The sequence below is a fragment of the Polypterus senegalus genome, chromosome 8, assembly GCF_016835505.1.
Source record: "Polypterus senegalus isolate Bchr_013 chromosome 8, ASM1683550v1, whole genome shotgun sequence".
NCBI classification, from domain to species: domain Eukaryota; kingdom Metazoa; phylum Chordata; class Cladistia; order Polypteriformes; family Polypteridae; genus Polypterus; species Polypterus senegalus.
The window spans coordinates 176,105,374-176,116,619 of NC_053161.1; the positions used below are offsets into that span (position 1 = coordinate 176,105,374).

An 11,246-nucleotide genomic window follows, 5' to 3' on the forward strand; every position below is an offset into this window, starting at 1 on the left:
ATGTTTGGCACAAAAAAAACAAAAAAACAAACTGCGTTACCTCACAAAAAAGCAGTTGTCTGCCGTTGTCGGTTCAACATCATGCAAGTGTGTGATTTGGTCGTCTGGTAACTACAAGTGAGGAAAAGGTTAGGCAGTAGTCAACTCAAAAGAACTGAACAAAAGATCATATTTAAATAACCATATTTACTTAATCCTGTGTGTACTGAGAGGTACGTTTCATCTGTAAGTGAATTTTGCAGGAGCATTGGGTCAGTCAGTTATTCTCTAATCCGTTTATTGTTGAACAAGTTCACGGGAACCTGCTGGAGCCCATCCCAGTTAGCATAGGGTGAAAGGCCTGGAACAAACCCTGGACAGGGTGCCGGTCCATCACAGAGTGAACACACCCACACACAGGCCACTTCAGAATCGGCAGTTCACCTAACCAGCAAGTTTTTGGACTGTGGAAGGAAACCAGAGCACCTGGAGGAAGCCCCCAGACACACACCTGGAGAACATGCCAACTCCACGTAGGGAGCCTCCTTACCGTGACGCGGCAGCGCAACTACTGCACTATTGTGCCACTCAGCAGCATTGTGTGAAACGTAAAAAGCAAATTTGCATTAAGGTGCACCAGTCCTTGTCAGGGATTAGTCGCACCGCCAAGCAGACAAGAGTGTGCTGCTTTCAATCCAGCAACAGAATCCTAAGTATCTGTTATTTTCAGTTCACTTATTTGCTAAATATTTTTTTTGAAACAATGATTTGTGGGTGCAGCAGTTACTCTTCAGCCAGGGTTTCAGATTCGGGATGGAAAAAGGGGGCAGATGTTATTCACTACGTAAAGGACTAAACATATTATCTTAACTGAAAAATATTACTGACACATTTCCAGTATTTATTGTTATAACAGGTAATAGTACTCTGTTAAACACTCCTAAAGTAGCGATCAATACACCAATAGTTTGGTATTTGGTACACTGTATTAATCCCCGAGGGGAAATGATTTTGTCTTTTTCATGTGGCTTTTTGTAGGGTCAGGGAACAGGGTGAGCCATTTTCAGGTCAAGTGCCCAACAGAGTAGGATCCCTCCTAGCAATAGGAGAATTTGAACTGGCAACCTTCCAGGTACCATCACAGATCCTTAGCTTCAAAGCCATCACTCCACTCAAGGAGAGAACATGCAAAGCCCATACAGCTGGACCCGTAAAGAAGGCATTTTAGCAGTCTGCTGCTTTATGTGCCGAACTTCAACATGATTAAAATTAAATGTATACTTTGGACTATTGTTGAGTTCCTGTTGCCTGATTTCAAGATACTTGACCTCTTCCCTCATTTGCTGTACCTTCCATGATGACACTTGCTTTTTGTCAGTGATCTGCTTCTCTTCTGGCTTATCCAGTAGAGGCAGCGACTTCCTGTAAAAATGCTTCAAAAATGTGTTTTTTAAAGCCAGTGTTTTATTGGAACACTGGAACAAATGTTTGGTTAAAAATGGTTGAAAACTGTTGCGTGTAGAAATTTTTCTAAACCCTGTGCTGCGAAAATGCTTTGGTGTGAATAGTGTCATTGAAAATAATGACAAGTAACTTTTCAAGCAGTTAAGAGTTGTTCTGGTGCAGCGCTGAAATGCTAGGAAAACACTTAGGCGTGAGTGGGCCCTAAATGGAGGAACGTCAGGGCACATTCTGATTATTGAAAAAAGCGTTTCACATTTGGACATGGCGCTGTGTTTTACAAATGAAATGCTCTTCTTTACACCATTTTTCCTCCTTAATTGAATAAACTATGAGCAACATGTAATTTTCAATAATATTTTGAGACTATGATGGTAAAATGATTATACAGTTCTGTAATATAGCTATCAAAATGGGGCCTATTGGGTCTATCACACGTGATCTATGCTTTTTACAATTTCAACTTATCTATGGTAATTGTGTTAATATGTTACTGTTTCAGTGATATACAGTCATATGAAAATGTTTGAGAACCCCTCTCAGCCTGCATAATAATTTACTCTACTTTGAACAAAAAAGATAACAGTGGTATGTCTTTCATTTCCTAGGAACATCTGAGCACTGCGGTGTTTTCTGAACAAAGATTTTTAGTGAAGCAGTATTTAGTTGTATGAAATTAAATCAAATGTGAAAAACTGGCTGTGCACAAATGTGGGTCCCCTTGTCACTGTGCTGATTTGAATGCCTGCCACTGCTCAATGCTGATTACTTTGCTGGATGAGCTCATTAAACTTGAACTTCATAGGCCGGTGTGTCCAATCACGACTGGTAAAAGGTATTTAAGTTGGTCAATCGCAAGTTGTGCTTCCCTTTGACTCTCCTCTGAAGAGTGACAGACAGCATGGGATCCTCAAAGCAACTCTCAAAAGATCTGAAAACAAAGATTGTTGAGTCTCCTGGTTTAGGGGAAGGCTACAAAATGCTCTCTCAGAGGTTTAAACTGTCAGTTTCAACTGTAAGGAATGGAATCAGGAAATGGAAGGCCACAGGCACAGTTGCTGTTAAACCCAGCAGGTCTGGCAGGCCAAGAAAAATACAGGAGCGGCATATGCGCAGGATTGTGAGAATGGTGACAGACAACCCACAGATCACCTCCAAAGACCTGCAAGAACATCTCGCTGCAGATGGTGCATCTGTAAATTGTTCTACAATTTAGTGCAATTTGCACAAAGAACATCTGTATGGCAGGGTGATGAGAAAGAAACCCTTTCTGCACTCACACCACAAACAGAGTCGCTTGTTGTATGCAAATGCTCATTTATACAAGCCAGATTCACTTTGGAACAAAGTGCTTTGGACTGATGAGGCGAAAATGGAGTTATTTGGTCAAAACAAAAAGCACTTTGCATGGCGGAAGAAGAACACCTGCTACCTACTGTCAAATTTGTGGAGGTTACGTCATGCTGAGGGGCTGTGTGGCCAGTTCATGGACTGGGGCCCTTGTGAAAGTCGAGGGTCGGATGAATTCACCCAATATCAACAAATTCTTCAGGATAATGTTCAAGAATCAGTCACAAAGATGAAGTCAGGGGTTGGATATTCCAACAAGACAATGACCCAAAACACAGTTGGAAATCTACAAAGGCCTTCATGCAGAGGGAGAAGTAGAATGTTCTGGAATGGCCATCACAGTCCCCTGACTTAAATATCATTGAAAATCTATGAGATGATTTGAAGCAGGCTGTCCATGCTCGGCAGCCATCAAATTGAACTGAACAGGAGAGATTTTGTATGGAAGAATGGTCAAAAATCCCTCCATCCAGAATCCAGACACTCTATAGGAGGCTATAGGAGGACAGCGTCTAGAGGCTGTTATATTTGTAAAAGGAGGCTCAACTAAGTATTGATGTCATATCTCTGTTGGGGTGCCCACATTTATTAACCTGTCTAATTTTGTTATGATGCATATTGCATATTTTCTGTTTTAATGTCACTGCTGAAATCCTACTGTTTCCATAAGGCATGTCAGATATTAAAAGGAAGTTGCTACTCGGACCGTACTCTTATTCTATGTTAATTAGTGTTGTCTTATTCTAATTCTTACTTTGTATTTTATTTCTCTTTTCTTCATCATGTAAAGCACTTTGAGCTGCATTATTTGTATGAAAATGTGCTATAGAAAGAAATGTTGTTGTTGTACTTTGAAAGCTCAGCCAATGATAAACCAAAATCCAAAGAATTAAGAGGGGTTCCCAAACTTTTTCATATGACTGTATGTGATTATTTATAGTTCAGATTTTATGTATGATGTTAATCTTAATTTTTATAGTAGTATGTGAATGCCATATTTGTTAACTTCTTCTGTAAAAAGTTTATCTGGAACAAATATAGCTTAAATTAAAAAAAAGTGCCCATGCGTAATTGTAATACAGAAGGCTGAATTATCACTTGAGTGTTTTCTCACATGTGTATTATTTGTGCTATGAAAAATGTTGTTGTTTGTGTTGTTGCTGAATATCAATTATAGGGCATTGGATTGACAATAAGATTTTTTTTCCCCTTTTCAACTTTATACAGGAGATAAACCTTTCTGTTGTTCTGAATGTGGCAGACGATTTTCGCATTTAAGGAAGCTTCGACGTCACATGAGAATTCACACTGGGAAGAGTCCATACCGCTGTTCTGAATGTGGGAAACAATTCTGTAGCGGGAAAAGTCTCAACAAACACACTAGACTGCACACCGGAGAGAAGCTGCATTGCTGTTCTGAATGTGGCAAAAGATTCTTAGATAGCGCAGATCTTCAAAAACATGCAAGAACTCACACTGGAGAGAAGCCGTATTGCTGTTCAGAATGTGGGAAACACTTTTCCTGGAAGAGCAGCCTTCAGATCCATACAAGGATTCACACCGGAGAGAGGCCGTATTCCTGTTCTGAATGTGGCAAACGATATCGGGACAGGGGTTCCCTCAGGCACCACGCAAAGAGTCACACCCAAAGGGAGATGTATTGCTGTTCTGAGTGTGGCAAACAGTTTTCAAAAAGAAACACTCTTCAGAGCCACAAACGAATTCACACTGCAGAGAAGTCCCATTGCTGTTCTGATTGTGGCAAAGAGTTTTCACAAAAGAGCAATCTTCAAAACCACAAAAGAATTCACACAGGAGAGAAGCCGTATTGCTGTTCTGAGTGTGGCAAGCAGTTCTCACAAAAGAACAATCTTAGGAGGCACAAAAGAATTCATACGGGAGAAAAGCCATATTGCTGTTCAGAATGTGGGAAGCAGTTTTCACTGAAGTTTAATCTGCGGAGCCACGAAAAGATTCACACAAAAGAGAAGTCATGCTGACTTACTTGACAACGGACACGGTTATGCTTTTTAATGTTCTGTGTTTAAGTTCCCTTTTCATGTCTTAATTTGTTTTAATTTCAAGTATTTTTTATGTGTTATTATACAGTATGTATGTTAGGTGTATAATTTTTCATTTATTATGTAGTTTTATTTCTGTGTGTGTGTTTCTGTTCTGATATGTCCCTTGTATTTTTTGGGCAGTTCCCCCGGCAGGCAGGGCCACCTCTCTTCCTCCATGTTGAATTGCACTAGCTCTGTTAATCCAGAGGAGACCCACTGGTCAAATGTGGTCCGTCCATTTGTTCCTGTTGTTGGCGAGTTCTCTTATGTTTTTTTTAGAATAGTATTGTTTTATGTGATTCACTAGATTTCTGATGTCTGGACTGTTTTTGACCATGTGTCAAAATCATATAATGTATATATGTATGTATATGTGTATACAGTACATATAATATATGGGGATATCCATTTGTGCTTTTGAGCATTTTATATTTGCAGAACATTTTTAAAATAAATATTTTACTGTTATACAGATTCTCTGACTGCCCTTTATCATGGTTTACAGGTGTCCCTCTCCCTCTAAGGGCATTTGCTAGTGCATTTTGGGAGTTGCAGTTTTTGTGACTAGTTTCCCATTTTAAGGGCCTGATCCTCCCCTTTAGAAGCCAGCAAGTCTCCCCTGGTTACTGGCCGAGTCAAGTGCTTTCACTGGTGCCCTCTACACAAGACATACAACCATGATAACAAACAAAAAAGTTCTAACATTTAAATCATTATTGTACAAAAGTGATGGCAGTTACCCTTATCTGTGGGTAAATGGCAGAACTGAGTTTTGTACAACCTGGATAGACTTCTGGTAAGACCACAAATACAGGAGGTGCCTTACCGCTGCCTCCCCACAAAGACCTGGAGCTTAGTGTTTGTGTTTTCCATCAATCCATCCATTATCCGACCTGGTATATCCTAACTACAGGGTCACGGGGGTTTGCTGGAGACAATCCCAGCCAGGGGGCACATGGCGGAAGGCAGGAAACGAACCCCGGGCAGGGCGCCAGCCCACTGCAGTCTGAGTAGACATGCCAGTAAGAATTTCATTGTTCTGACGCACCCTGTATAGTCATAGAGTGATTGGGACTCGCTTGATTCCTTATTGGTGGGCCTGCTGGTGCACACCTAAGGCTTATCTCGCACATACAAGCTCACTTAAGCCCTGACTACGAGTCTCTAGCAGAGGTAAAGCAAACCAAGCAGGTGTCCACAAGACAATGGAGGCCGGTGTGCTTTACTGTCACTTACCAGCAGTGACGTTCTCTTTCCTGCACTGCTCATTGTCGGAGGTGTCCCTCCTCAGCCACTTACCCTTTAGAAGAGAAGTGAAGACAGTCTGCCCACACCAGGGGCCTCATGTATAACGCCGTGCGTAGAACTCACATTATAACATGGCGTACGCACAAAAGCCGAAACGTGCTAACGCACAGAAAAATCCAGATGCAAGAATCTGTGCGTACTCCACCTTCCACGTTCTTCTGCTACATAAATCCTGATCAGTGTGAAAAGTAACGCTCGTGCATGCGCTTTATGTAACGCGCCAAATCCTCCCAGAATTACGCCTCTTTGAATATGCAAATCAATATAAATCGCCCTTAAGCTCAGCCTTCTGTGAAAAGACAATGGAAAAAGCACGGGGGAAAATATAAGAATTTCAGCGAATACCAAGTGGAGGCAAAGGAAAAACATACTATTTGTTCAAATAAACCGTGGTATAATCAACAAAAGGAAGTTGATCGAGTGACATAGCGTGTTGGAGAAACTTGAGAGCTCACGTTCACAAAATCGCACAGTGCCGGAAATAAAAAAGAAGTCACATATCAAAGTCGCTGTGAAAAGGCAAGTTGTAAGCCCACTGTTTGAGTGTCATATGAAAGCTTATTAGGGTACAGAGAAAAAAAGGCACACAGTGGGGAAAAAGCACGAAATGTCCACTTCAATCTCGACATTTCCACTTTAATCACGTAGTTTATTTTGTCATTAAAGTAGAACATCATAAACTTCATCTTAAAATCGTTTAATTAACCAGTTTCCTAAATCACATCGTAATTAAAGTAGCACGTTAAATGCTTTGTTTTGTATTTGATCTTCTACTCGTATGTGATCTATGTGTGTGAATCACTACTTGGTTCTTAAACCGGCTCTCTTCCTCCAACTGGACACAGAGTCCATTACATTCGTGATATTACAGCTCTCTGAATAACTAAAATACTGAGATGTATACGTGATGTCATTTTCATGATGATAGTTAAAGCACGTTATTAAACATGAGCTTCCTGGTGGCGCAGTGATTATGTGCGACCTTCGATGAAATAATTTATTGCAGCAGTACTCGAGGGCGGCTCTAGGCTTGTGGTGGCACTGGGCAGAGGAAGAATCGGTGGCTCCTTCGCCCGCCAATGTCAGTGAGGTAGCTTATGCACGGCGGATGGCCACGTCCGTTGCAGACACTGCATAGCCGCCTCGTGCTCATGACACAAGCATTTCACTTTTGCTGAAATTTGTCGCTGTGTTTTTAGCTGTTTTGTTATTTTCTCTTTCTGTTTTATATTCAATATATATTGGAGTAGCCGCCACTACAGTCCTTGCTTTTCTTTCTCCAAGTAACCGATCGCCACACAATCAGCTCTGTAATGGACGTTAAGCCATCTGTAAGCTTACAGCGCCGATTCTTCAAATCGTTTAAGGAACATTGAAATATCTTCGTAGTACATGTTTAATTATTCTATCCTTCATGACAGTCCCAGTGAAGAATATAGATTATTTAAATGAAGTTAAAGTTTTATCTGTATAATTTAATAAACATATTTTGCTGCATTTCATCTTATAAATGATATCGTCATCATATGTAAATACGCGCTTTATAAAGTGGCTCAGGTTGTGAGATATTATAACTGTAGTGCAAGTTTACAGTGGGGTGATTGTACTTATAAGTACAAACCGTTCTACAAGGAGCAATTGATTGAGTGCATTTAAAGCTCTTGGGATGAAACTGTGTCTGAACCGCGAGGTCCGTACAGGAAAGGCTTTGAAATGTTTTGCAGTGGCAGAGACAGCGTGTCCTTGAAGCTGTATACCAATAATTCTCTTTCCGATCAGCTGCTGCTGTGATTCACACTCAGATACAGTGATATAAATACTCTGAGTGGTGCAGTGAGAGTAAAGAAGGTGCAGTGAAAGTAACAACGCTAAAGCAGTTATGGTATTTGGAATACTATGGCTGTTCCCTGGACCATTATATTGTTACAAGTTAATTACAATCAGATGCATTACACTAATAAACAATATGCGGTTAGTTTCAGTGTATTTATAAAGCCGCATCAGGAAAATAAGGTGTAACCACACAGGAATAGTAGCATTGCTTTGACGCTGGGTGCCGCCAGTTTGCAAAACTGAGCGGAGAACTTGCGTACGACAAGACATGAGGTACCGTGGAAAAGTCGTGGCTTTACGCCAAGTGTAGGTTTTATACATGCGATTTGAACGTGGAAAAGTTCTTACGCAACATTTCTGTGCGTACGCACCGTTTATACATGAGGCCCCTGGTGCCCTGTGCTTATTTCAGTCACGCAAGATGTTCAGTCAATGTGTGGAGGTTTTTAAAATGTGACAAGATGACTGGGGCCCTTACCTGCCCTGGATGCCATTGTGAAGGAAAGACTGGGGGAGCATGTGCACAAGACATTGCCTCCCCAGGAACACTAGATGGCTACCCCCGGGTTTCAGCTGCATCTTGGATTAACACAGGACCGCAATGGGAGTTGGAGTTTGGCGCAGCCCTTTTGGATTCTGTGGAGGCCACCAGGGGAAGCGGCAGAGTGTTGGGCTTCCACCACACCTGGGCATGCTTCCAGACCTCGCCAATGAGCCACCTGCAGTACTCCCAGGTGTGGCATAAAAGGAGCCGTCCGCCTTCATGCGGGGAGCCAGAGTCAGGAGGAGGACAAAGCTTGCCAGAGCAGGAGTGTAGGTGGAAGGACAGACAGAGCGAGAGAGAGAAAGAAGACAAAAAAGTGCTGTGCTTGGTGGGAAACAAAAAGAAAAGCTTTTCCCACTGAAATAAAACCTTGCGTGCTGCTGGACCTATGCCTGGTGTCTGTCAGTTTAGATTTGGGGAGCTGGGGCGCCCCCTAGCCGTTACAAATGCTAAGTAAAATGTATTGAAAAAAATAAATCGGTAACTCTTAAAGTGAAATATTTCATAAAAATGCGGCAATTGTCTCAAAGTCTAAAACTTTCACACCAGTCGGGCAGAATCAGAGTTCACTTGATTGGCCAGGCACACCAATGTGCATTAGGAACTTGTCTTGATTGTACTGGTGCAACATACAAGAGCGACACAGAGTGAAAAGATAAATATAAGAAGATAAAATATAAAATGATAAGATATGAGGCAGCATACAAGGGCAACACAAACAAAGAGTTAGTAGGATTAAAATGTTGAGTGTGCAGATCAACACAGATGCTGACTCGAAGCTCAGACCTGATTAGTCAGAAGGACTGCACGTGTTTAGGCGGCGCGTTGTTTTAACTTTCACTGCACAAAGACATTTGCTGGTGGGAGGGAAGTCTTTGGGACAGGTGATGTCCTGGGTGAGTCAGGTCAGCGGTGATCTCTACAGCCCTTTCCTTACCCTGGACTCATACAGGACTTCAATGTGCAGTCAGTTACAGCCTATGGTCTTCTCACAGGCCCTGATGATGCGCTGCAGATTGGCCTGAGCCTGAGCAGAGGAAGCACCAAACCAGACAGTTATAGATGAGGTCAGAATGGACTCGATGATGGCTGTGCAGAATTGGACCAATATTACTTGAGGGAGATTGAAGTTCATTCAGTTGATGCAAAAAGAACATTCTCTGATGGGCTTTCTTAATAATGCATGTGATGGTATTGTCCCTCTTAAGGTTTTGTGATAGCACAGTGCCCAGAAACTTGAATGATTCTGTCATCCCAGCGGCTGTGCCATTTAAAGCAAGGTGACTGTTTTCTGAAATCCGTGGTCATCATTTGAGTTTTTTGAATGTTAAGGTCCAAATTATTATGGCTGCACCATAATGCCCGATGTTCCACCTCTTGCCTGTATATGGTCTCATGAGGCCTATTAGTGTGATGTCATCTGTAAATTTAAGAAGTTTAAGAAGTCCGGTCATTTGTATAAAGTGAAAAGAGGAGTGGGGCGAGGACACATCCCTGCGGCCCACCAGTACTGAGGGTTAATAAATCAGACATGTTGTGTGCACCTGTAGTGTGTAACGGCTGTCTTGGATATGTGTGGGTGTCACTGGCAGTTTACACCTTTCCCCATTCCTGTTAAGGGCAGAATGAGTGGCTGAAGGTACAGGGTGGTCCAGATCTAATTATGCAGATCCAGATCATCTGGATGACTTTGAAATACGTGGGGACGATTCCAGTTCGGCACGAAGACGATTCTTCATGTCGTCGGTTCGCACACTTCTCGATGGTCCGGGATTTTTCGGGTGATTTTCTATGTAATAAACTTTAAGTTATAGCGTAATGAAAATTGCATAATTAGATCTGGACCACCTTATATAAGGCCGCCCAATGTTACATGTTGAGGGGAGCACATGGCCTGGAGGGCCAAACAAACTGTACGGAGAGGAGCCAACCTTATGGAAATGTGTGGCGGGAGAAAGGCGGAGCCAAAGGAGAAGCAGACACCACCAAAACGACAGGAGGGAAAGCTACTTCAGTTGAACCCGGGTTAATTTCTCTAAGAATCATTTTTCTTTTCATATAAATGAGGTGAAGTCATTCGGGAGAGGACCTGATGGGCAAGCGAAAGGGATTGCGTAGCATTACGTTTCCCCGAACAGCAGGTACGGCTCGGCGCATACTTCGCCATCACAGACTGTAAATGTAAATAATCAGGTTTAACGGAATATTTAAAGGACTGGTTGCATTAGTTTGTTTTTCACATTTGTGTATTAGTGGTGTATGTTGTTAATTGTTTTGTTCCGTAATTCGTGGGGGGGGGGGCGGAAGCGCTACAGTGCCATATTATGCATATAGGAGTTTGTTTGTTGTGTCCAATGCTTCATTTTACGGTACAATGACAATTCTTTTATAACTCCACTTTGCCTTCGCTGGTGTGTTTCTGTACTTGTGGTGGTGCAGTCGAGAAGTAGTGTTGGTCGCTCACGCCACGGATCATTTCTTTATTTTTCCTGCTGCTCTAGGATGGTAGCACACATGTGCTGGCTCAGACAGTGGTACAACCATTTCCTATCTGTAAGAAAGTCTGTGTGTAGCGGGGCCACATAAGTGTTGTTGTTTAGTGTGTTTGCACCCTGTCACGTCTCGTCTCATCACCCCGTTTAAACTAGTATGTGTTTGATTAAATGTCGTGCCCGTAAGAAGAAACGGTGAAGGCTGTTGCGGGGAGG

General features: G+C 42.2%; 1 protein-coding gene across 2 annotated transcripts in view; it reads left to right on the plus strand.

The window, feature by feature from the left end:
* Nucleotides 1-5,309, plus strand: part of LOC120533442 (zinc finger protein 239-like) — a 40,451-nt gene extending 35,142 nt beyond the window's left edge. The window contains exon 3 of one of the 2 annotated variants that reach the window (XM_039760341.1): nt 4,018-5,309. In XM_039760341.1, coding sequence (XP_039616275.1) covers nt 4,018-4,790 — 773 coding nt within the window. In that variant the 3' untranslated portion in view covers nt 4,791-5,309. The remainder of the gene's footprint in view (nt 1-4,017) is intronic. The other variant, XM_039760340.1, reaches the window with a different exon arrangement.
* The last annotated feature ends 5,937 nt before the right edge of the window (nt 5,310-11,246 follow it).